The sequence below is a fragment of the Callithrix jacchus genome, chromosome 8 (genome assembly GCF_049354715.1).
Source record: "Callithrix jacchus isolate 240 chromosome 8, calJac240_pri, whole genome shotgun sequence".
Taxonomy (NCBI): Eukaryota; Metazoa; Chordata; class Mammalia; order Primates; family Cebidae; genus Callithrix; species Callithrix jacchus.
Window position 1 is genome coordinate 96,685,149 of NC_133509.1, and position 27,680 is coordinate 96,712,828.

The 27,680-nt window shown below is 38.4% G+C and overlaps 1 protein-coding gene across 16 annotated transcripts in view; it reads left to right on the top strand.

Moving 5' to 3' along the window:
• The window catches only part of SYT16 (synaptotagmin 16), a 294,214-nt gene that overhangs the window by 151,237 nt on the left and 115,297 nt on the right, over positions 1 to 27,680 (top strand). For all 16 annotated transcript variants that reach the window (XM_035260675.3, XM_078335076.1, XM_035260678.3 and 13 more), the window contains one exon: positions 12,937 to 13,116. In XM_035260675.3, the coding sequence (XP_035116566.2) occupies positions 12,937 to 13,116 (180 nt within the window). The remainder of the gene's footprint in view (positions 1 to 12,936; positions 13,117 to 27,680) is intronic.

Sequence of the window (27,680 nt, forward strand, 5' to 3'; positions counted from 1 at the left end):
GTCTCTTTATTTTACTTAGCATAATGTTCTTCAGGTTCACTCATGTTGTCACAAATGGCAGGATTTACTTCTTAAAGGCTGAATAATATTTTGTCATATGGATATGCCACATTTTCTTTATCCACTCACCCATTGATGGATACTTGGGTTGATTCCATATCTTGGCTTTTGTGAGTAATACTTTGATGAACATGGGAATGCAGATATCTTTTTGAGATTAAGATTTCAGTTCCTTTACGAATGTATGTACAAGTGAGATTGCTGGATAAAGTGGTAATTCCACTTTGAATTTTTTAAGGAATATCCATCTTGTTTTTCATAATGTCTATACCAATTTACATTCCCATCAGCAGTGTAAAAGGGTTCCCTTTTCTTTATATTCTCCCCAACACTTGTTCCTCTACTCTGCCTCTCCCTCTCCCTGTCCCTGTCCCTCTGCCTCTTCCTCTTGTTCTTTCTTTCTTTCATAATAGTCATTCTAACAGGTGGGAGGTGATATCTCACTGTGGTTTTGATTTGCATTTCCCTGATGACTAGTGATGTTGAGTACTTGGTCATTTATATGCCTTCTTTGGAGAAATGTCTGTTTAGGTCCTTTGCCCATTTATTAATTGGGTTATTTGGTATGTTTGCTGTTGAGTTTTAGGAGGTCCTTATATATATTTAATATTAATCCCTTATCAGATATATGGTCTGAAAATATTTTTTTCTCATTCCATAGATTATCTTTTTATTTGCTTTATTCATTTATTTATTTTGCTGTACAGAAACTTTTTAGCTTGATGTAATCCCATTTGTTTATTTTTGCTTTTGTGCTTTTGGTGTCATATCTAAGAATTGGTTTGCCTAGTTTAATGTTTAGAAGCTTTTAAAACTAAGTTTTCTTCTAAAAGTTTTATTGTTTCAGGTCTTATGTTTAAATCTTCAATCCATTTCAAGTTGATTTTTATATATGTTATGAAATAAGGGTCTAATTTCATTGTTTTGCATGTGGATATCTAGTTTTACTGAACAATTCGTAGAAAAGACTGTTCTTTCCCAATTGTGTACTGTTGACACCCTCATCAAAGATCAGTTGACCACATTCGTATCTGTTTATCACTGGGCTCTTTATTCTGTTCCATTGGCCTATCTCTCTGTTTTTATGTAAGTGCCATACTGTTTTGATTACTATAGCTTTGCTATATGTTTTGCAGTCAGGAAGTGTGCTACCTCTAGCTTTGTTTTTCTTGCTCAGTGTTACTTTGGCTATTAGGAGTCTTTTATGATTTCAAATGAGTTTTAGGATTTTTTTTCTATTGCTTCAAAACATACTATTGGAGTTTTCACAGAGATTGTATTAAATCTATAGATTGCTTTAGAAGTATAGACATTTTAGCAGTATTTGTTATTCCAATTAATTATCATGGGATGTCTTTCCATTTATTTGTATCTTTTAACATTTCTTTCATCAATGTTTTGTAGTTTTCAATGTATAAATCTTTCACCTCCTTGATTAACTTTATTCCTAAGTATTGTTTTTAGTATCATAAGTGCAATTATTTTCTCATTACTTGCTTGTATAGGTCATTGTTAGTGTGTAGAAACACAATTGATTTTTATGTTAATTTTAAAATACCACAGCACTACTGAATTCTCTGATTAGTTCTAACAATTTTTCTTTTTTAGAGTCTTTAGGGTTTTCTACATATAAGCTCATGGCATCTGCATACAGAAATAGTTTTACTGCTTTCATTCTGATTTGGATGACTTTTATTTCTTTTTCTTGCCTAATCTCTCTGGTTAGGACTTTCAGGACTATACTGGAAAGCACTTTTGGAGACAGAAGTATGGGCATCCTTGTCTTATTTTGGGTCTTAGAGGGAAGCTTTCCACTTTTCACTGTTGAAATTATGTTACTTCTGGGCTTTGCTTAAGTGGCCTTTATTTTGTTGAAGTAAATTCCTTCTATACTTATTGAGAGTTTTTAAATCATGAGGCAATGTTGAATTTTGTCAAATGCTTTTTCTGCATCTACTGACATGATTATGTAATTTTTATCTTTCATTATGTTGATGGGGCATATTTCATTGATTGATTTGTGTATATGAAGCCATCTTGCATCCCAGGGATAAATCTCACTTGGTTCTTGATGTATGACCCTTTTTGTCTTTCCCCAATACTTTATGCAACTGATGTCATATTTTGCTTCTTAATATGTTATGTTTCTGTGAACAAATTTCTGTGGTTGTAGTTATTCTTACTATCTTTTAATTTGCATTCTGGTGTTAAATGAGATTTATGCACTGCCATTACAGTAGCACAGTATTCTGGTTTATCTTCATATTTACCTTTAGTAGTTTTATATTTTTATATGCTTTTGTGTTCCTTAGCATCTTTTCATTTCCACTTGTAGAATTCCCTTGAGCACCTCTTGTAAGGCAGTGCTCATGATGATGTACTTTCTTAGTTTTTGGAGGGGAGTTTGGGGGACAGGGTTTCTCTCTGTCACCCAGAGTGGAGTGCAGTGGTGCAATCATGGATTCGCTGCTGCCTTGACTTCCCAGGCTCAAGTGATCCTCCTACCTTAGGCTCTCAAGTATAATAGCTGAGACTCCTGGTGTATGCCACCATGCCTCACTAACTTTTAATTTTTTTGTAGAGATGGGGTCTCTCCATGTTGCCCAGGCTGGTCTTGAACTCCTGTGCTCAAGTGATCTGCCCATGTCAGCCTCCCTGACTCAGTTTTTATATGGGAAAATCTTTATATCTTTTTGTTTTTTTGCTTAGGATTGCCTTCGTCATTCAGGCTCTTTTTTGTTTACATATGAATTTTAAAGTAGTTTTTTCTAATTGTGTGAAGAATGCCACTGGTAGTTAGATAGAAAAAGCATAGAATCCATAAATTGCTTTGGGTAGTATGGCCATTTAAAAAATATTGCTTCTTTTTACCCATGAGTGTGGAATGTTTTGCTGTTGGTGTCATCTCTAATTTCTCTGATCAGTGTTTTGTAGTTCTCATTGTAGAGATCCTTCACTTTCCTGGTTAGCTGTATTCTGTTCTTTTTGTGGCGATTGTGAATGGTATTGTGTTCTTGATTGGTTCTCAGCCTGGATGTTATTGGTGTATAGGAATGCCAGTGATTTTCATACATTTATTTTGTATCCTGAAACTTTGCTAAAGTTGTTTATCAGATCAAGGAGCTTCTGGGCAGAGTCTATGGGGTTTTCTAGGTATAGAATAATATCATCTACAAACATGGATAGTTTGACTTCCCTTCTTCCTATTTGAATGCTCTTTTTCTCTTGCCTGATTGCTCTGGCCATGACTTCCAATACTATGTTGAGTAGGAATGATGAGAGAGGCCATCCTTATCTTGTGCTGTTTTTCAAAGAGAATGCTTCCAGCTTTTGCCCATTCAGTATGATGTTGGAACAGAGCCAGGAGGCATCATATTTCTTGAAATCAAAATACCCTACAAGGCTATGGTAACCAAAACAGCATGACATTAATACAGAAACAGATACATAGATCAGTGGAACAAAATAGAGAGCCCAGAAGTAATGCCACACACCTACAATCATCTGATCTTTGACAAAGTCAACAAAAACAAATGATGAGGAAAAGACTGCCTATTCAATAAATGATGCTGGGATAACTGGCTAGCCATATGCAGGAAATTAAAACGGGACACCTTTCTTACACCATATACAAAAAACCAACTCAAGATGGATCAAACACTTAAATATAAAACCTAAAACTATAAAAACCCTGGAAGATAACTTATGAAATACCATTCTGGACATCAATCATGGCAAAGATTTTATGACAAAGATGCCAAAAGCAATTGCAACAATGACAAAAACTGACACATGGGACCTAATTAAACAAAAGAGCTTCTGCACAGAAAAGGAAACTATCAACAGAGTAAACTAACAACCTACAGAATGGGAAAAACTATTTGTGAACTATGCATCCGTCAAAGGTCTAATATTCAGAATCTATAGGAAACTTAAATTTCAAGCAAAAATGAGCAACCTCATTAAAGAGTGGGAAAAGGACATGAACAGACACTTTTCAAAGGACATACATGGGCCAACAAGTATGTGAAGAAATGCTCAATATCACTAATCACTATATAAATGCAAATCAAAACCACAAGATGACACCATCTTACACTAGTCACAATGAATATTATTAAAAAGTCAAAAAATAGCAGAGGCTGGCAAGGTAGTGGAGAAAAGTGAACACTTATACACGGCTGGTGGGAATGTAAATTAGTTTAGCTATTGTGGAAAGCAGGATACTGGTTTCTGAAATAACTTAAAACAGAATTACCATTCAACCCACCATTCCCATTAGTGAGTATATAGCCAAAGGAATAGAAATTATTCTATCATAAAGATGCATGCATGTGGATGTTCACTGCAGTACCGTTCACAGTAGCAAAGTCGTGGAATCCACCTGAAAGCCCATCAATGGTAGACTTGATAAAGAAAATGTGGTACATGTATACTGTGGATTAAAACAGAGCCATAAGAAAGAATGAGATTATGTCCTTTACAGCAACATGGATGGAGCTGCAGACCATTATTCTAAGTGAACTAACACAGAACAGAAAACTAAATACCACATATTCTCACTTATAAGTGGGAGCTAAACATTGAGAACATATGGACACAAAGAAGAGTACAACAGACAGCAGGGCCTGCTTGAGGATGGAGAATGGGAGGAGGGTGAGATTTGAAAAACTACTTATTGGATACTAAGCTTATTATCTGGGTAATAAATAATCTATACATTAAACCCCTGTGACATCCAATTTACCTGTATAACAAACCTGCTTATATACCCCTAAACTTAAAAGTTGAAACAGTCTTGTCAGGTAAACATTTTTGTTTTGCAGTTTTTTTTTTCAGTGCTTACATCATCCTATTGTCTTCTGTCCTGCAAGGTTTCTGCTGGGAAATTAATTGATAGTCTGTTTGGGGGTCCTTTGAATGTGACATGTGTCTTTTCTCTTGATTATTTTAAAATTGTTTCTTTCTCTTTGACTTTCAGCAATTTAATTCTAATGTGACTTGGTATAGATTTTTTTGGGTGCAGTCTATTTAGGGAGTTTTGGGATTCATGAATCCGGATGTCTATGTTCCTCCCAGTATTTAGGAAGTTTTGGTGGTTATTTCCTTAAGTATGCTTTTGCCCTTTTCTATATTTGCCTTCTTGGACTTCCATAATGCATATATTTGTTCACCTGAGAGTGTCTCATGAGTCTTGCAGACTTTCTTTACTCTTTTCTTTCTGTTCCTCTGACTGTATAATTTCAAATGACTTGTCTTTGAGTTAACTCACTGTTTATTCTTCTTGACTAAGTTGAAGCTCTCTCTTCAGTTCAGATGTTGTATCTTCAATTCCAGTGTTTGTTTCTTTATTGTGGCTTCTAATTCTTAATTGTACTTCTCATTTTGATCACGTATTGTTCTCCTGATGTCATTCGTCTATTTGTTTTTCTTGTGGTTCACTGAGCTTTCTAAAGATGGTTATTTTGATGTATTTGTCAAGCAGTTTATGTATCTCCATTTCCTTAGTGTCAGTTTCTAGAGCTGCATTAGTTTTCCTGGAGGATGGTAAACTTAATCGATAAATATTGTGTAAATTCTGAGTGCCCCACTGACCAGTTGTTCCTCCATCTCTCTTCCTTTCCTTACACCTTCCTATTCCTTGAGACACAACAATATTAAAATTAGGCCAACTAACAACCCTCCGATGGCCTCTAAGTGTTCCAGTGGAAGGAAGAGTCTCACTTTAAATCAAAAGCTAAAAATTATTATAGTTCATGAGCAAGACATGTCCAAAGCTGAGATAAGCCAAAAGCTAGATCTCGTATACCAAACAGCTAGCCACGTTATGGAAGCAAAGGAAAAGTTCTTGAAGAAAATTAAAAGTACTACTCTAGTGAGCACACAAATGATAAGAAAGCAAAACAGCCTTATTGCTGATTTGGAGAAGGTTTTGGTGGTCTGGATAGAAAATCAAACCAGCTACAGCATTTCCTTAAGGCAATGCATAATCCAGAGTAAAACCTTAACTCTCTTTGATTCTATGAAGGTTGAGAGAGGCCAGGAAGCTGCAGAAGAAAAGCCTGAAGCCAGAAGAGGTTGGTTAAAGAAGTTCAAGGAAAAAAGCCATCCTTGTTGCATAAAAGTGCAAAGTAAAGCGGCAAGTGCTGATGTAGCAGCAGCAGGTTATACAGATGGTCTATCTAAGATCAGATTTTCAATGTAGACCTAACAGTCTTCTATTGGAAGAAGATGCCATCTAAGATATTCATAGCTAGAGAGGAGACATCAATCCTTAGCTTCAAAGTTTCAAAGAACAAGCTGACCCTCTTGGTAAGGGCGAATGTAGCTGGTGACTTTAAGTTGAAGCCAATGCTCATTGACCATTCCAAAAATTCCAGAACCCTTAAGAATCATGCTCAGTCTAGTCTGCCTGTTCTTTAGAAATGGAACTACAAAGCCTGGATGACAGCACATCTGTTTATAGAATGGTTTACTGAATATTGTAAGCCTGCTGTTGAGACCTACTGCTCAGAAAAAGAAGACTCCTTTCAAAATATTATTGCTCACTAACAGTTCACCTGGTCATTTAAGAGCCCTGATGGAAATGTACAAAGACATAAATGTTGTTAACATGCCTGCTAACACAACATCTGCTTTGGAATAATTTCAACTTTCAAGCTCTTTAGTTAAGAAATAAGTTTTGTAAGGCTATAGTTTCCATAGATAGTGACTCCTCTCACTTATATGGCCAAAGTAAATTGAAAACATTTGGAAAGGTTTACCACTCTAGATGTTATTAAGGACATTTATGATTCATGGGAGGTCAAAATATTAATATTAACAGGAGTTTGGAAGAAGTTAATTCCAACCCTCTTGGATGACTTTGTGGTGCTCAAGATTTCAGTGGAAGAAGTAACTGCAAATGTGATGGAAATAGCCAGCGAACTAGAATTAGAAGTGGAGCCTAAAGACATGACTGGATTGCTGCAGTCTCATGCTCAAATTTGAACAGATGAAAAGTCGCCTTCTTATAGATGAGCAAAGAAAGTGGTTTCTTGAGATAGAATCTACTCCAGGTGAAGATGCTATGAACATTGTTGAAATGACAACAAAGGATTTAGGATGTTGCATAAACTTAGTTGCTATAGCAGTGGAAGAGTTTGAGAGGATTTTGAAAGAAGTTCTGCTGTGGATAAAATGCTCTCCAACAGCATCATATGCTGCAGAGAAATCTTTCATGAAAGGAAGAGTAAATCAATGAGGCAAACCTCATTGTTGTCTTATTTTAAGATAACAACCACCCCAACCTTCAGCAGCCACCCACCCTGATCATTCAACAACCACTGACATTAAGACAACCCTCTATACACAAAAAGATTATGTTTCACTGAGGGATCAGTGAATTTTAGTAATAAAGTATTTTTAATTAAGGTATGTACATGATTTTTAAAGGCATCCTGCTATTGTGCATTTAATAGACTACAGTATAGTGTAAACATAACTTTTATGTGCACTAGGAAGCAAAAAAAATTGCGTATCTTGCTTTACTGTGATATTTGCTTTATCATGATGGTCTGGAGCTAAATCTGCACTATATCCAAGGTATGACTGCATTTTTAGTTCTCTTGGGTGAATACCTAGGAGTGGAATTGCTGAGTTATATTTGGAATTTTAAGCACGTCTAAACAGGGCGGTTTTTGTGCAACCCTGATTAGGCAATCCTGTAAGTCTTGTGTTGCTGCCGCCTTCTGAGTCATTTTTATGACACTCTACTTACTTAGAAAGCACATAATCTAATCTACAGTTTAACATAGCTATGGCTAGCAGTCCTTCATGCACCTCTTTAGAATTCCCACTAAGTACTCATAAGCACAGAAAAAGATGAGATTGAAATTAACAGATTCTGGAAGAAACGTGAACTCTTTTGAGATAACCAAACTTGCCTTTATCTAACTGAACTAAACTTTCTCTCTCCTCAGCTAGACTTGAACTTATTTCTAATGTTCCCCACCCGTCACCACTGCCCCAGCCTGAAAAGATGGAAAAAGACAATATCTTCACTGTTTGTCTCTGACTCAGATATTAAAAGGTTATAATAGTGCATATGGCAGAATGGTTATGAGCATATTTTAACTTCTTTAACTTAGTGAATATGTGTAGGGAATGTTTAAGATCTGTCAGATTGTAGATGAAAAAAATGGAGAAAAATGAAAGTTTGTAGCTGAATAAATAGTAACATTGTTTAATACAGAACAAGAGCAGTTGAAATAAAAGAAAGTATCAAGGATGCAATCAAAACTCTCCTAAGCTTGAAAAAAACTGGATATTTGATGAAATCTGTCTTCCAGGAAAAATGAGCAAAAGAGACTAATAGAAAGATGCATTCTGGTAAAATTTTTGTGTTATAAAGGAAAAAGTTCTAGGAGCATACAGACTGAAAAATTCTGTTGCCCATACAGTAACAAAAAGTAAGCTGCAGCACCACACTTATTTATGGAGTAATGTCTATATAATTTTGTGAAAAAAAATATTGGGACTTACCTAAACATTTTTTACCCATCCATAGTTAAGCCTTTGCTACAAGAATTGTTATTAATGCAAATTTTTTTCTCCAAAAAAGCAGAGTTATTTTGAGTAACATGAGGGCCATTTTCTAGACTTTTTCTTGTGTCTCTGGAGATTATATTGAATAATCTCTTCATATTACCTTCAATCTGTGAGTGTTTTTATGTTAAATTTATTAATATAAGCATATACAGTAGTATCTCAATTATGACAAAAAATAGTTAAGAAAAAATTATTTACCAAGCTAAAATCTTAACAGTGATGGGTGTTAAGATAGAACATTTTCATCATTTAAATATTTTCTAATATTTTCCAAACATTCTACTGTATGCATGAAGTTTTTATTTTTCTTTACTTTCTTTAAACATAATTAAAACTTTTTAAACAGTAAAAATATTTATAAGCCAAAATAGTGAAGTCTTTACAATTTTATATTTGCCAAGTAGCTGAAGTGACTGAAAGGAAGCACACAAAATCTTAGTAGTGAGTTGTTTTGCCTTTTCCATATTTTGCAGATTTTATGTAGTGAGTTTCATACTGCTTTTTTTTTTTTTTTTTTTGAGACCGAGTTTCTCTCTTGTTACCCAGGCTGGAGTGCGATGGCAATGGCATGATCTTGGCTCACCGCAACTCCGCCTCCCCACAACCTCCGCCTCCTGGGTTCAGGCAATTCTCCTGCCTCAGCCTCCTGAGTAGCTGGGATTGCAGGCACGCGCCACCATGCCCAGCTAATTTTTTTGTATTTTTAGTAGAGTCGGGGTTTCACCATGTTGACCAGGATGGTCTCAATCTCTTGACCTTGTGATCCACCTGCCTCGGCCTCCCAAAGTGCTGGGATTATAGGCGTGAGCCACCGTGCCCGGCCCCATACTGCTTTTATGATGGAAAAAGATCTTTTATTTAAAAATAAACATTTAGTTTCATTAATTAATGACATTATGATATGCAAATTTTCTGCTTATATATGAATGTTCTTTTTCCAAGACCTTTCTTAACATAAATCATATCCCACGTTGGGAGTTTTACTGACCCCTTGAGATATATCTTTCCAGGAGTTCTCACTGATCAGCACATTTGCCAATGTGTTGTAACATAGAAGAGTTCTAATATTCATTCAGGCAACAAATGATCTATTGAATGCTTAGCATATGCTAGCTGCTGAGAGTACAATGAGTAACTCAGACATACTTCCTGTTCTTATGACGTTTAAAGTTTAACATTTGAAATTGGTTGAAGAAGCTGTCAAGGGTTTGGTAGGTGGCAACACACTGTGGAAGCATCCAGCCTTGTCTAGAAGAACAAGAAAGGTTTTCAAAGGAAGCGCAGCGTCAGAGTAGCCAGAGTAGCAGTTGTCCCAGGGAGTTGAAATATGTAATGATCTGGAGGTGCGACCTGTGTTTAGGGGACCAGAAATAGGTGAACACAGTGACAAGAAAGAGTTTGGTGTTGGGGAGTAATGAGTGATAAAGGCTGGAATCAGTATCCAGGTCATGAAGGGCCTTGTAAACTGAGTTAGGAAATTCACATTTTCCTTTGGGTAATGGGAAACCACTGGATGGTGCATTCGTTTCCTAGGGTTACTGCAACAGATTACCACAAACTTGGTGGCTTCAGACAACAGAAATCTACTGTCACTGTTTTGGAGGCCAGTAGTTCAAAATCAGGGGGTTGGCAGGTTGGTTCCCTGTAGGTTTTGAGGGAGGAACTGTTCCCTGCCTGTCTCTTAGCTCCTGGTGACTGCTGGCTACCCTTTACACTCCTTAACTCGGTGTTTCAAAACTCAAATCTCTGTCTTGGGCTTCACATGGCTTTCATCTCTCAGTGCCTTCTTTTTTTTGCTGTCTCATAAGTGCACTCATCATTGAATTTACATACCACCCTAATCTGGGATGAACTCATTTCAAAATCCTAACCCTAATTACATCTTCAAAGGCCTTTATTCCAAATAGGGTCACCTTCTGAGACTCACGGTTCAACCATACTCACAGTATGTCCTTGAGGCCACAGTTCAACCTGCTATAGAAAGCTTTAGAAGGGCAACTGAACAAACTTACAAATGAAATGACTGACACATTTCGAAAGGATTGTTCTGGCTATTGTGTGAGAATGGACTTCAGAGAGGGCAAGGCTAGAAACAGGGAGGTCAGTGGTACAGAATACCAGTGACTTTAGAGGTAAGAAAGTGGAGATGTGGTGGCTCACACCTGTAAGCCTAACACTTTGGGAGGCTGAGGCGGGTGGATCACTTGAGGTCAGGAGTTCAAGACCAGCCTGGGCAACGTACCAAAACGCTATTTCTACTAAAAATACAAAAATTAGCTGGGTGTAGGGGCACATGCCTGAAGTCCCAGCTACTTAAGAGGCTGAGGGATTAGAATCGCTTAAACCTGGGAGGCAGAGGTTGCAGTGAGCTGAGATGGCGCCCCTGCACTCTAGCCTGAGTGCCAGAGTAAGACTCTGTTTCAGAAAAAAACAAATGGTGATGAGTGTAGAAAATACTTTGAAGATGGTTGATGGTGAAGAGAAGATGATAAAGGGGTGTGGTTGAGGAGCATGTGGTGATAAGGAGGGAATTTTGAAGCATGGGAGACACTTGGTGCATTTTTCATGCAAATGAGAAAGACACTGCATCCACAAGGGAAGGTGACTGACAGTACAGGAGTGACAGGCTAGAAGCCAGAGAGGAGAGGCAGATGGGATCCGGAGCTCCCATGGAGTACAAAGCAGCAGATCCATCCCATAGTTCCCCAATTCTAGATAGTTCAGTAGCTCTGGAAAGTTGGTTGGTGATGTTGAGAAAGATGGTTTACTCCTGTTTAAGGACTCTGTCAAGTGCCACACAGATTACTTTCCATGTGTTACCTCTTTTAATCTTTGATGTGGCTGTATTTATTTTCTCATTTTACAGTTTAGCAAACTGGAGCACAAAGAGGTTAAATAATTTGCTGAAGGCCACATAGATAGTAGTGGTAGTGTCATTTCAACCAAGCACTGTGACTGCTGATCCCTTGCCTATAACTACTACTACTGGGTACTGCTTCTGAAGGGAGAGGGCATAGTCAGTATGCATGTACTTTATTTTTCATGGTATGTGTTGGTTTTGATAGTGGGCACTGCTATTATTTCACCGACTATAAAGCTATTATCTTGCCTGCTATTTTTGTTTTGTTAGTTCTTATATTGGCTTGCCGCTAGGTTTGATTCAGTAAGGAGGTATCACATATTTCTTTATCTTTTCAAGGTGTTAGGATTGGCTTTATTCATCTTTTCTCTATTTATCTGGATAGTAGGTTTAGGTGAGTATTCTCCCTTCATATTATTAAGGCTTTGTGTTATTAAATCATATATTAAGCCTGTCCAGTGGTTAAAGCTGCTCTAAGGAGATTCATTTTCATAAGCATTCACATATACCCAGTTCCCTTGGATGATTCTTAATGACATTTATTCTGTAATCTAACTCTTTTATACAAGTTAACTTCTGGATGTCTTTACTGAATGTTATTTTGGCTCATATGTCACTTCCTTAGAGGATTCTTCCCTAAACTCTAAACTAGCTCTGGAATCCCTGTTAAATATGCTCATAGCTGAATGCAATGGCTGGAACTCTTTGAGGCATACTGGGTATTACTTAGGCCAGTTAAAGGGCTGACGTTTTTGACACTGATGATGATGAGGAGGAGGAGAAGAAGGAGAGGAAGGAAGAAATGGAATTTCATCTTCCAAAATGCTAAGATATTGGTAGTCAAAACTCTAATTTGTATTTCTTGTATGGATGGCATGAATTAGTAATTTTCTTATTGCCGTTGATAACCATGATCAAATTGTTGGCCAGCTGGATATGCAAAAATGTATCCAGGAAGTGACTTTCCCTCCAATCACTAATATTGATGGAAGTATCTTTCTGAAAATTTGTCTCAAGTGATGATTGTGTAAGCTTTAGGCAGCTGCATTTTTGGAGATTTGCATCAAATATGCAAAATAAATCCATTTGACTGAACTCTCTTTTGTGGTTTGTGTGTTTGAAGTTGAATACTGGGCTGAGGATAGGAGCAAGAAAAGTTGTGCTCCACGTAGAAGAAACACATTCAAAGGCAGAGAGGTCTCTCATCTGAGGAGCCAGTGTAGCGGGATGTACTGGTCAACAGTCCTTTTCTTCCCCTGTACACAGTCTTGGGGGATGTCAGCCAGAGTCAGGACTTGTAGAGTATTTGTCATTTCTCATTAATAAAAGCAAAGATTCTGAGTAGCATTGATCATAATTTGTTAGAACCGAAACTTAGGTCACTCTAATTGTGATGATATTTTTTTCCCTTTGTGTTCTTTCACCAGTCACGCCTGAAGCCATTGGCTTCTTGTCTGCTGTTGGGGTCTTTATTGTTCTTCTGGCGGTCCTCTTCCTCTTCATCAACAAGAAGCTGTGTTTTGAAACGATAGGAGGCCTTCCTTTCCTGGAGCATCGAGGGAAAAGAAAACACTCTAAAGACAAGACTGGGACCCGCAAGGGGCTGGGTAAGCATTAACGCTTCAAATTCTCCTGGGCTTGGCAGCTTGCTGTGGTCTCGGTCAGGGTGGACATGATGAATGGACTTTACTAAAGAATACATTATCTTTATGATAGTAACGTTCTCCTTCGAATAGGAGGAGCAGATGGGAAGAGGCTCTGGCCACCACTTCCCATCTTCTTAGCTCCTTAGAAGTCTCTGTTGAGTTTTCCTCTGAGGAATGCTTAAAGAAAAACAATGTGTTCTGTTTGACAAGAACCTTGACGTGTTTTAGTCTCATAATGTTGGAACGATGTTGCCATTTCACTTCTTAGCTGTTTTTGAGATTTTTCAGTGCTCAGGACCATGTCCCACCTTGTATGGCAACTTTCACTTTTCCAAAGGGAGGTTTTTACTCTTTAAGCTCACTGAGTATGCTATGTTGTTTACTCAACCTGAACTACCTTCAGTTTGATGGGGAGAAAATAATACACTTAAAGAAATAATTGGCTTCCTGCTCTTAAGGACATATTCTATTTTCAACTGCTGAAGCTTAGAACTTTGTGATACAGGATGTTCTCACAGAAGGATAGTTATCATCACACAGATGCAGGGCATTTAAAGAGAGTACTCTGATCTGACAGATAATAACTTTGCTCTTTTTTATCAGTCTGATTATTTCTCTCCTTTTCCATACCTCACAAGGTACGGGACATGATATAACTGGTCAAGGAGCAACCTTACGTTTTTTTTTTTTGAGTGAAGTGAAGGTCTTGAGGAGAGTACCCTCCAGGAATCCTATGGCCTGGGTGTGTTATAAGTATGCCTGGACCAAGGAAGATATTTGGCTTATTGATATGGCAGCTTTTGTAGCCATGGATAGTTCAGCTTTTTTTTTTTTGCCTTGTTATAAGAAAGGGTATAATGTAGGAATAAAGGCATATGATCTATTGCTTATAACAAATTATCCCCAAACTTAGTAGCTTAAAACAACATGAATTCATTATCTCACAGTTTTTGAAGTTCAGAAATTGAGAAGTGGCTTAACTGGGTGGTTCTAGATCAGGGTCTGTTGTAAGGCTGCAATTAGAATGTCTGTCATCTGAAGGCTTCAGTTAGACTGTCATCTGAAGGCTGGACTGTGGCTGGTGGAGTCACCTTCAAGATGGCAAAAGGCCTCAGATCCTATCCATGTGGAACCCTCCACAAGGCTACTTGAGTGCTTTGTGATGTGGCAGCTGGCTTTCCCTGGAGTAAGAGATCCATGAGAAAGCAAGGAGGAGTCACCATTCTTTTTATGCCCTTGTCTGGGAGGTCTTACAATGCCACTTTTATCACATTCTGTTCATTCACTGAGCACAGCTCAGGCTCAAAGTTGGGACATTCAGTTCTACTTTTTTGAGGAGGAGTATCAAAGAGTGTACAGACATATTTTTAAATCCCTATGGGAGATAATAATAATAAGAGAGGTGTAAATTGCAGATTTGGCAATTGCTCTGGCATTCCTGCTGCTACAGTGGCCTTATTTTTTGAACTTCCCATGGGACATATGACTTATTCTGAAAATAGAATGGAATATTTTAAATAGAGCTTGCCGTGCAAAAGCTGGGACTTATGAATGGTTTAGATGCTACTGTCCCAGTTGGAGCATAAGAGAATGAGATGAACAGATGTCTGTTTGGTCATGGGGTGGTATGGAGGTAGAATTCATCATGATTCTATTTCTCTCCCTTCAGCAGCTGGCTGTCACTCGTTATATGACCTTGGCAAATTATGGAACCATTCTGAGCTTCAGTTTCCTCATTTGCATATTGGGATTATCAGTACATCTCTTGCAGGGTCAACCTAGATCAAATGAATTAATTTTGTAGAGACACCAGTATAGTGCCTATAGCAACGTAACAGCAATAGCAAGTCACAGTGATGGCGGCTAGGAATGACATCACTCATTAATGCGTTGTATTCATTACTTAAATTGGGAGATTAGAGTTGGTGATGTTTTCTCCTTTGCAAACTATGAGTATGAGGAACTGAGGTTAGAGCTATTTAAAATGTTTCCTTTTTGTCTTGTTTGACATTTTATCTGAATATTTTAGTGACAATTATGAATTATACTTGCAAATAAGTCGAGGTTTTAAGATAATGTTGAAGCAATAACAATAAAGCATGAACAAAAGCTGTTCGCTTAAGAGACACTGAAAAATACGTGTCTCAAATTCAGAGTGGGGTCATGTAAAGGGAGCTTAAAAATAGTTTCTTCAGGAACATCCCCAAAGTATAATGTCTAAAAAGCAAACACCTTCATTTTGACATTTGTCCTTTTACAAGTTTAATTATTGTTACCAAAAGTCTTTGAAAACCATGCTTCTTACCCTGGATTGTGTCTAACCTTTGATCTTTGCCTTAATTATCCTCAGAGTACTGATTTCTCAGTGGAGCTGGAATGTTCTTAACATATTTTGACAAACATAAAGAAGGCAGGCAGGCGGCCTGGTGTGGTAGGAAGAAGCCCAGTATGGACAGACAGAGCTTAGTTTTGCCACTAATTGGCCACGATATTTTGGGAAACTCACTTCACCTCTCTGAGCTTTAAGTCTTCATTTGCAAATTGATGAGTCTGGACTACACTTCCCCCTTCTTATTCTGTGATCCTGTTTGGTTCTTAGGGTTACCATAGCAACTTCTTCTCTAGCTTTCAGTCTATGAATGGAAGAGACCTAATACAAATAAGACCATCCTACTCTTAGACTAAACCATATGAGATTGCCATTTTTTTTGATAAAAAAAATGATAGCGTATCAGAAACCAAATTAATCACTTTAATCTACTATATGTGAGGTTCTGAAAAGCAGAGTAATTCTTTTTGATTACGTGGTAATATCAGAGAGGCAGGAGTGGCTGTTTGTTTTTCAAACCTGCTATGCAAAATAATTTGCTTGACAAAAATACCTTGCTTTCCTTTAGGCTATATATATATATTTTAAAGTTCAAAGAACTTACACACATCATTCTATCTGGTTTTAGGCAAGGGGACAAAGAAACTGGAATGGTGTTTTCCTGATAACATAGGTAATAGTAATAATAATAATGGCACAGATAATAAGCATTTGTATCTATCATTTATTTAGCATTTACTATTGCTGAGTATTTTACATGCATTGTTACTGCTAAGTATTTTAGGTGCAGTATTTGATTTCTTTATGTAAACTTCTTGTGTTGTTTACATAAAGTAAACAGGGATTGCTCTGGGGAGGGATGGATACCAGTTGTAACAAAAAAGCCAATACTCAGCTTTGATATGAAAAAATGATTAAAAATAAAAATGTCACGGTGAGATAATAGTTTTTAAAAGAAGCTCAGCTCTGAGAGAAGGAGGGGGAGAGAGAGAGAGAGAGAATTTGTTGTTGTTGTTGTTTGCTGCCCTCTCGCAAAAATAACTTTATAATACAAAAGCAAAATTTAGGACTTGGCTCAATCAGCTTCATTTTAAGAGGCATCTTGTAGAAAGGATAGACAATGTGCTATAAAGGCCTTTCCTCCCAGGCAGGGAAGGGAAGAAGAACTGCTTTCCTCTTCTGGAAAGGGAAGACCATAACTTGAAACGATGAAAAGAAAGAGGCTTGGAGAATTTGAAGTATTTTCCTGAACTCTGAGAAAAAGGGCAGATGTGGGACCCAGTCAGGCCAGTTGTGATAAGAAGGTTGGAATTCAAACGCCCAAGGAAGAGTCGGAAAGGAAAGTGCCGCGTGTTTCTGTTTAAATTGTGGCAGGAGACTGCCTCACTGGTGTCCCATGTTGGCCTGGGGGCTGTGGTGGGGGCGAATATACTGGTGGTACTGGAGGGAGAGAGAACTTGAGAAGATGCCGCTGCTACATTTCCTCTGGTGAGCAGGAGAAACCTTGTTTTAGAAATTTTTGCCTGACCCTAGTGGTGGGAGCAGGGACAGAGAAGATTGCAGAGGAATGAGTCAGTGTGCCTGCCTGGGAGTTATTGTGGCTTGCAATGAGGTGGGCCTGTATTGGAGGCTGGAGGGTGAACAACCTTTTGTAGTTAGACCTGGTTTCATGGGCATGCAACCGCACAACTGCACAAAGCCTACACTTAGAAGGGCCCATGTCCTTGGCTTAGTGATGTGCTGTTGCAGTCTTAGTGATTCTTAGTGATTTTCAAGAGCCCTGCATTTTCGTTTTGCACTGTCTTACAAATTATATAGCTTGTGTTCCCTAGGGTCATCACCAAGAGGTACTCCTGCTCTGGAATGTTATAAGGCAGAGGTTGATTTCCCTGGAGTCAGTATGATTCAGCAGGAACAGCACATCATGTTAAATAAACTCACACCAATGCCTAGACACTCCCTGCTATAAGGGAACATGAAGGTGGGAATGGAAATCCTAAAGACTGATACTTTATCCAAAATGAAATTGACTGAGTTACTTTGAATAGGCAAGTTTAGTTTCTCAACAGTAAGCATGGGAAGGTGAAGGATTCTCCAGAGAAAGATAAGTACTAAGAGTAAGTAAGGAAACAGGTTTTGTACATTGAGGCAAAGCTGGTGCTCAGCTGAAGCTCAGAAGGATGGTTGCTAAAATGTGATAGTTTCTCCTTATCAGTTGGTAAAAAGGCCCAACTGACTTGTGCCCTCACAAGATTACCCTCTTCTCTCTACCTGCAAATAAACAGCTACCTTCTGATTCAGCAGGTATGGCCATATTCTTTATGATTGAGCCATAATGACTGCTGTTATCAAATACTTTTCATTTCATTTCTGCATTTAGGTGAGAGTGTGTTCAAGAACAGGCACCCCTCCACTTACAATAGGATTAATTCTGGATAAACCATCATAAATTGAGAACATCAGATAAAGTCAAAAAATCATATATTGAGCCATTGTAAGTTGGGGGCCATCTGTGTACCTTTCCCAATCACAATTTAACAAACAGGTGCTAATCTCCATTTTATAGATGAGAAAACTGAGGATGAGAGAGATGAATTTGTTTTTCAAGCTATTAAGTGGGAAGGCTGGGACTCAGACTAAAAATTGCCTGATCCCAGTGACCAATATCTTAATTGCTTCATGTATTAGTCCATTTTCATACTGCAATAAAGAACTGCCTGAGACTGGGTAATTTATAAAGAAAAAAGTTTTAATTGACTCACGGTTCAGCATGGCTGGAGGGACTTCAGGAAACTTAATCATGGTAGGAGGCGAGTGGGAGACCTTCTTCACAAGGCAGCAGGAAGGAGACGTGCTGAGTGAAGGGGGAAGAGCTCTTTATAAAACCATCAGATTTTATGAGAACTTACTCAGTATCAGGAAAACAGCATAAGGGAAACCATCCCCATGATTCAGTTACCTCTGCCTAGTTTCTCCCTTGACATGTGAGGATTATGGGGATCCTGTTTGGTTCTTAGGGTTACCATAGCAACTTCTCCTCTAGCTCTGGGGATTATAATTCAAGATGAGGTTTGGGTGGGGACACAAAGCCTAACCATATTCTGTCAAATCTCATGTCTCTTTCACATTTCAAACTAATCATGCCTTCCTAACGGTCCCCCAAAAGTCTTAACTCATTTCAGCATTAACTCAAAAGTCCAAGTCCTAAGTCTCATCTGAGAAAAGCAAACCTCTTCCACCTATGAGCCTGGTAAAATCAAAAGCAAGTTAGTTACTTCCTAGATACAATATAGGTACAGGCATTGGGTAAATACAACTGTTCCAAATGGGAGAAATTGGCCAAAACAAAGGGTCTACAGGCCCCATGCAAGTCCAAAATCCAGTGGGACGATCAAATCTTAAAGCTCTGAAATTATCTCCTTTGACTCCATGTCTCACATCCAGGTCACGCTGATGCATGTGGTGGGTTCCCATGGTCTTTGGCAACTCTGCCCCTGTGGCTCTGCTGTTTCATGGCTTCAACCTTCCTGGCTACTTTCATGGGCTGGCATTGAGTGGCTGTGGCTTTTCTAGGCACACGCTGCAAACTGTCATGGATATACCAGTTTTGGGTCTGGAGGATGGTGGCCCTCTTCTTACAGATCATTAAGTAGTGCCCCAGTGAGGACTCTGTATGGGGCTTCTACTCCACATTTCCCCTCCTCACTTCAGCAAACTTCTGCCTGGACATCCGCACATTTTCATGCATCCTCTGAAATCTAGGCAGAGGTTCCCAAACCTCAATTCTTGACTTCTGTGCACCCACAGGCCCAACACCACATGTAAGCTACCAAGGTTTGGGGCTTTTACTCTCTGAAGCAACAGCCTGAGCTGTATGTTGGCCCCTTTTAGTCATGACTGGGATACAGGGCACCAACTCCCAAGATGCACAAAACAGCAAAGCCCTGGGCCCAGCCCACAAAAATATTTTGTCCTTTTAGGCTTCCAAGCCTGTGATGGGCAGGGCTGCCATGAGGACCTCTGACATGCTCTGGAGATATTTTCCCCATTGTCTTGGTGATTAACATTTGGCTCCTTATTACTTATGTAAATTTCTGCAGCCGGCTTGAATTTCTATTTAGAAAATGGATTTTTCTTTTCTATTGCATAGTCAGGCTGTAAATTTTCCAAAACTTATATGCTCTGCTTCCCTTTTAAAGATAAGTTTTAAATTTAGATAATTTATCTCAAGTTCAAAGTTCCATAGATCTCTAGCGCCCTACCGCAGGGGCAAAAGGCTGCCAATCTCTTTTGTAAAGCATATCAAGAGTGGCCTTTGCTCCAGTTTCCAAGAAATTCCTCATCTCCGTCTGAGACCACCTCAGCCTGGATGTTGCTGTCCACATCATTATTAGCGTTTTAGTTGAAGCCATTCAACAAGACTCTAGGAAGCTCCAAATTTTCTCACGTCTTCCTGTTCTCTTCTGACCACTCCAAACTGGTCTAGCCTCTGCCTGTTACCCAGTTCCAAAATTGCTTCCACATTTTCAAGTATCTTTATAGTGGTACCCACTCTGCAGTACCAACTTACTTTGTTAGTCCCTTTTCATACCCAGACTGGCTGAGACTGGGTAATTTTTAAATGAAAGCAGTTTAATTGACTCACAGTTCAAACCTTAGAAAACTTAAACAATCGTGGCAGAAAGCGAGGGGGAGGCAGGCACCTTCTTCACAAGCCAGCAGGAAGAAGTGCCAAGCGAAGGGGGAAGAGCTCCTAATAAAACCACCAGATCTCATGAGAACTCACTCACTATTATGAGAGCAGCATGGGGGAAGCCACATCTGTCATTCAATTACCTCCACTTGGTCTCTCCCTTGACACATGGGGATTATGGGGATTACAATTCAAGATGAGATTTGGGTGGGGACACATTTTTCTCCCTGCCTAATCTTCCCAACTTAAGCCACTGCTTCATACTTTTGAAGTAAACTTCTGAGATGAGAAAAATAGGAGAAAGGAGGATTTGGGGGACATATTAGTTTCCTGTGGCTGCCGTAACAAACAACTACAAACTTGGTGTCTTAAAACAACATAAATTATGTTTGCACAATTCTGGAGATGCATATTCTGAAATCAACGTGTCAGCAGGTACATGATCCCTGGAGACTCTAGGGAGAATCTGTTTCTGCGTCGCTCCTAGCTTCTGTTGGCTGCCAGGCACCCCTGGCATTCTTTGGCTTGTGGCTGCCTCATTCCAATCTCTGCCACTGTCTTCACATCACCTTCTTCTGCATGTCATTAGTCACTGGAGTTAATCAAGGATTCTAGTCTCATCACAAGATTCTTCACTTAATTACATCTGCAAAGAAAGACCCTTTTTTCAAATAATATGACACGTACAGGTTTTAGGGATTAGGACATGGACATATCTTTGGGGGGTTATCATTCAGCCCACTATAGCAGGAGAGGAAGTTGGAAGCCTCACTTGGCAGTGGTTTCCAATCTTTCCAAATAAGGAGAGTTGATGAAAATTGGATGTAAGATTCTCTTTTCTCAATTTTCATCCAACACTGGTATTCCACATTCCCCAACTGGGGCTAGAATGATTCTTACAAAGAGAGATATAACAAAAGCTTGTCAGACACTTATGATATAGATTGTAATTAGCAGTCAGGGTATTTTCTAACTGTAACCCCAGTTGAACTACACAGGATCTCAATCCTGGGAAGCTTTTAAAAACTACCGGTGTGAGGCTCACTGCAAATTAATTAAATCACAATGGGGCGTAGCAGGACAAACTTAGAGCTTTAAAAAGAATGCCAGGGCCAGACATGGTGGCTCACGCCTGTAATCCCAGGACTTTGGGAGGATGAGTCGGGCAGATCACCTGAGGTCAGGAGTTAAGACAAGCCTGGCCAACATGGGAAAACTCCATCTCTAATAAAAATATAAAAATTAGCCGGGAGTGGTGACAGGCACTTGTAATCTCAGCTACTCGGGAGGCTGAGGCAGGAGAGTTGCTTGAACCCGGGAGGCAGAGGTTGCAGTAAGCCAAGATCACACCATTGCACTCCAGCCTGGGCGACAGAGCAAGACTGTCTCCAAAAAAAAAAAGCCAGGTTATTTAAAGTGTGGCCAAGTGGAGAACCACTGGTGAAAAGGGGTAGGCTCATTGTTAAGTTCCCCTTTCAGGAAGGGAAGTACTTGAGCATAGTGTTAACAGTGGCCCAGTGCCCCTTTGCTGCTGCCCGCACAAAGTATCCATCTGGTAGTTTCTCTACCTGGTTCCCTCCCTCGCTGCTTTAGTCCACCTTGTGAGCAAACAAGGTTTTGCTTCATGACGCTTTTCCTCCCCACTGGCCCAGATATATTGTGATACCACCAGCAGTTGACTTCTGCACAGGGAATAAAAAATAAGTTATTTAGGAAAGGTGTCTAAAGACTATTCAAGGTTGTCAAGTTATAACCAACTTTAATTGAAACTCAAGATTTCGAGACTTTTATGAGTGTTTGGTGAACTTGGCCAAAACAGAAGAGTCTGGCTGTCCCGTATCTGTATCTTCCAGGATTCTCTTAACTATTTGGATAACATTCTGTTTTCCTTTTATGCACATATAAGGAAGAATAATGACAAATTTTGTAAAATGGTGTGAATCAGGAACTGAAACAGATGTAAAAATAAAAATAGATAGTATAGTGGCCTGATATAGGGATGTAGGAGTGGTCTTATTATTATTATTATTTTTGGCTTCTTGAGATGGAGAGGAACATTTAGCCATGTGCTCATCTTATGGTTGTAAATAACCATCGTCAGCTTCTTCATACTTCATATTTAGTATGGTTGATGAATTAAATATAGGCAGAGAAAGCCATTTTTCAGGATAACATAAAATCAGCACAATTCATCGTCTTCTTTCATGGGGCATTTTGTTGCCTTCTTTAGCACTGAATTTTCTTTTACCTGTACCTGAAGTTGAGGTTCCTTCACTTGCAGGTCTGTGCAGTGGCTTCCTTTTAGGCATGTGCTACTCAGATGAATCTTAAATGAATCAAGTATCTTGAAATAAAAAAAGAGTGCATATTCCCCTCCTTTTCTTTTTAATTAGATAATTAAAAATAAATTCTACTGGGATACTTTTTTATGGTCTACAAACTTTAGAATTGCACAAGTTTTAGAATTAAGTTTTCAATCCTTAATTCTAAAGTAAGTTTTGAATTAAGGATTTAAAGTAAGTTTTAGAATTAAGGATTGAATGCTCTTTAGAAAACTGATATCCTCTATATCCCCCAAGCTCTCCACTTTTATAGATTTTTTGTCCTGAAATAATAATAAAATATCCCCTTTATGCTTCTTGTGTCACCCTTCTCCACTGGGACACATGCAAAACAAGACCCAAGGTGGTACCTAGTGTGGGAAGCACACTTGTGAGTAATTTAAGTTGCAACATATTTTCTCTTCTGATTTTAATATCTTTATTTGCATAGAATATACATTTCTCTCACTATGGGTTACATTATGTTGCACTATGAAATTGCTGTTTTTGTAGGTGTGAAGTTTCATATGGTTCAACCTAATGTATAACATTAAACATTTCAAAATTAAGAAACTGTAAACGTTTACTTGAACATCAGGACAAGCCTTGATATACCTCATTGCGGTGCATAGTTACTGGCTTTGGTGACTGGATTAAGGCACGAATAATCGAGAATTGATATCAGTCTTATATTTTGCTTTTTAAAAATCCATAGGCTTGTAATAATTCAGATGGGCCCATTACCTGTTTGGTGGGTGCAAATTCCAAAAAACCCAACTGAAAAATTTGGTTTGAGAATATTTATTCATCCATTCAACATTATTCATTGTGAATCTATGTCATGTCACACATTGTGCTAAGTGCTGGAAATAAAATGGTGAAAAAGAGAGATGTAGTCTCTACTCTTGGAAATTGCATGCTTTTGGTGAAGACAGGGAAAAACAAAACCAAAGTAAAGAGGCAAATAAATAAAATAATTATAGATTGTTGGAAACATGGTAAGGGCCTAAAAAAGACTAATGGGCACTATAGGGAAATGTACTTTAGATAGAGCTGAGACCATCTTGCTCATTGCTGGGCAGAAAAACCGAAACTTCTGTAATAGCCATAGGGAGCTTTTTAGGAAGAGTTTTCCAGAGAAACAGAATGAACATTGTATGTGTGTGTGTGTGTGTGTGTATGTGGTTGTGGGTAGAGGAGGAAAGAAAGAGATTTTTAGGAACTAGCTCACGTGATTATGGAAGCTGGCAAGTCTAAAATCTGCAAGGTGAGTTGGTAGACCAGAGATTCAGGAAACAGCTGATTTTGCACTCCCAGTCTAAAGACTGTCTGCTGCACAATTCCTTCTTGCTTGTTGGAAGTCAGTTTTTGTATCATTAAGGCATTCAGTGGATTGCATGAGGCCCACCCACATTATGGAGGGCAATCTGCTTTGCATAGACTCTACTGATTTTATTATTGATCTCATTTGCAATAATACTCACACAGAAACATCCAGCATTTGACTGAATATCTGGGTAGCATGGTTTAGCCACATTGTTGCATAAAATTAGCCATCATAGGATCTTACCTTCCATCTAACTGTATTTGTGTTTTTGTTTCCTTCATTATATTAAGGTTGGGGTGGTTGGGAAAAGAAAATCTTCACTAAGAAAACTTATTATGGAAACATTCAAACATACAAGTAAGTAGAGATAAAATCATATAATGAACCCCATATGTCCATCACACAGCTTCAAAAATTATTAACAAAGATGATTCATTTCCAATGATACCCTCTTGTCTCCATTTTCTTGTTTCCCTGGCTCAGAGAACATCCCTTTAAAATCTCTATCCTGTACTATTTGTTTGCTTGCAACTTAGACAACGGGTTATTGTCCCCTGCTCGAGAATTTGACCCTGCAGATGAACATGTTACACAGCCAGCTGATTGCTGGAGATGGAGGCATTAGATTCAAGGTTGGGTGGGAACTAGAAGTCATTTGACAGATTTGTGCACATTTACAGTTGGAATATGAGCAGCCTTGCTTTCTGAGTTATTTACATAAGGGTGCATGGTGAGTTTCCTTAGAAACAGATTCTTCCTAGGGCATTTGAGCTTCCTCTGTGATGCTAGGATGGTAATAAAAACAAATCTGAAGCTCTCTTTAAGCATGAATTGCTGTGGAAATGTTTAACACCTAAGTTTGAGAGCTCCCTAAACACACATCACTATTTCAAAAGCTGCAGAATATTTCCTTCATGCTTTTTCACTTTACCAAAGACTGTGTAACATATGGGTATATATATTTAACATATATAGTTTTGAGTCTTATTTTTAGTAGAAACTCTGGAGCCGTTCTATGTTTGAAATAGTTATAGCATGGAATTTTATGACTGAGAATTCTAGACAGCCCTCACTAAACCTTGGTAGTCCACATAGGAGCACTCAGTAAATGCTCTTTGCTTGGTTGATAGAAGTTCTTTCTTCAGTCTTGCAGCATGGGTGTATTAGTCCGTTTTCACACTGCTGATAAAGATATACCTGAGACTGGATAATTTATAAAGAAAAAGAAGTTTTCTGGACTCAGTTCCACGTGGCTGGAGAGGCCTCATAATCATGGTGGTAGGTGAAAGGCACATCTTACATTGCAGCAGGCAAGATAGAATGAGAGTCAAGGGAAAGGGTTGGCTTTCCCCTGACAAAACCATCAGATCTTGTGAGACTTATTCACCACCACAAGAACAGTATGGGAGAAACTGCCCCCAGGATTCAATTATCTTTCACCAGGCCCCTCCCACAACACATGGGAATTATGGGAGCTACAATTCGAGATGAGATTTGGGTGGGGACACAGCCAAAGTGTATTGAAAGGTCTTCAGGATGATTTCAGGAGGCCTGAAATTCACATCTTGCGGGAGACAGTGAAACTGTCTCCCCTCTACTTTATGGGAGGTTTTGAAGGATTCTTGATGTAGTGAAGATGAATGTATCATGTTCAATTATAGATGAGGAAATTTCTTGTAAGTTTAAAGCTGTGTGCTTGTTTGCACGTGCTGAAGATTGGCATCATTAACAACATCTGTTCTCTTGGTGGCATCATCCAGAGAAATATCTCTCCAAGATACATCCTGTCTGGATGGTACCATAGGTGGTAAAAGTTGCACTTATCAGATGAATACTGGGGTTTTGTGCTTCTCTGGAGAGCAAGCCCCTAATGTTTTTTACGCTTTAAAGAGACATATGCCTTAAATTAAAAACGTAATTAGTTGATGGGTGGGAAGCAAGGAAAAGAGATTTTTGTGTTGTTTGAATAGAATGAGTTAACACAGATGACCATTTTTACACTGAAGTGGGTGTCAATGAGTTTATATGCTTAACTAACTATTTGAGTGATCAGTTTTAGACTAGTTATTGGAGTAATAGGTTTAAAATGTCATCACTTTTCTTAGCCTGACAGATTAAAAGAAGGAAAAGAAAAAGCATGTCTGTATTTATACACTTCCATGAAAAATATACATATTCCTCTAAATCCTACTTAAAGAGCAAACACCTTATTCATAAAAGCTCTCATAATAATGTCAATCCTGTTAGTTCAGATTTTTTGATTGAGGTTTAATGAAAAGATGACAGATATTATTTGAAGTGTGTGAATTTTGAAATTTGAAAAACACTTTGAATCTTATTTTCTTACAGTTTTCTACTCTGGATCTCTTAAAAAGTTCTTGATACATATGAACAAATAATTTCAGGTTTTTTTGTTTGTTTTTGTTTTTTAGAGATAGGATCTTTCTATGTCATTCAGGCGAGAGTGTAGTGGTATGATCATAGCTGACTGTAATCTCAACTTCCTGGGCTCAAGCCATCATTCAGCCTCAGTTTCCTAAGTAGCTTAGACTTCAGTTGCAAGCTACCATACCAAGTTAATTGTTCTATATTTTCTAGAAATGGGAGTCTCACTATGTTGCCTAGGCTGGTCTCAAACTCCTGGCCTCAAGGAGTCTTCCCACCTTGGCCACTCAAAGTCCCGGGATAACAGGTGTAAGCTATTGCTCCTGGCTTAATATCAGGCTTATTGAATGAAATTGCTATGTGATTGAAAACTGTTTATCTTTTTTGTTTTTCCCCAGTGAACATTGACTACAGAGCAGTAATTTATAGTTCCCATTCCACAAAGGTGCAGAACATTTGATGGGAATAAGCATGATGGAGAGAACCTACCTTTAGGGCATTAAACCTTTGAATATTTCTTTTCAAAATTATCTTGAAGCAAAATCCAAACCATGGCAGTATAAGGCATATTGCAGAAAGTATGTGAAGCTTTCAATGTCTTACCTTGACTGTTTAACAGATAGGTTTTTTAAAGGTTTGTGTTTGATCTTCCCAAATCCTTCCATCCTTTTCTGCCCCTGAACAATTGATGCCTGTTAAAATTATACTTGGTGCCTCATTAGTCTAGTTGGAAAGATGTCACAGTCCTTTCGGATTTTTGTTTTTCTTCTTGTTTGATTTTGTGGTTGAAGACCAAATTGGTATTAATTTTAAGAACATTTTAGGGCAAGAATTCCATTTAGAATTTCTCCAAAGAAGCTGAAATGAATCAAATGTGTATTTTATGTGAGACTGTGCTTAGACAGGGAAGCCAATGTGAAATGTCATTTTCATATCACTTGGAAGATTTTCCTTTCCATTAGCTGCTCTATTGCAGGACTCATATTTATATTAAAATTCTTTTTGGAATGAAATTTTAGTATTTTGCTATCAGAAAGTAGAATCTTATTCACTATGGGTGGTAGTAAATCATAGTTGAATATGAACTGAGCTATGCTAACAGAAGACTGCAAGGTATTTGCTGTTCCTCAGCAAGATGCCACATTCTTTAGTGAGAAATGGGAAGAATTGAAGGAGGAAGAGAAGTAAAAGCAACAGACAGGCATTGTTGGCTTAAAATAGAAATATAACTAGCATTTTGGTTTAACTGAACAGATACAGTCTGTATACCTATATATAATGCTATAAAATAGGTCACACATGTATGTAAAATTAGTTAAGAAACATTTGGCTCCACTCTCATGCCTAGAAAACAGTGCTTTCCAGTTCTTATGTGAAATTTCCTGCAAGTAGAAAGGGGAGTGTAAAAGGAGTGTTTTCAAATATTCTTTGATTGGGGTCACTGTGGCTGGGTTGACCTGAGAGACATCA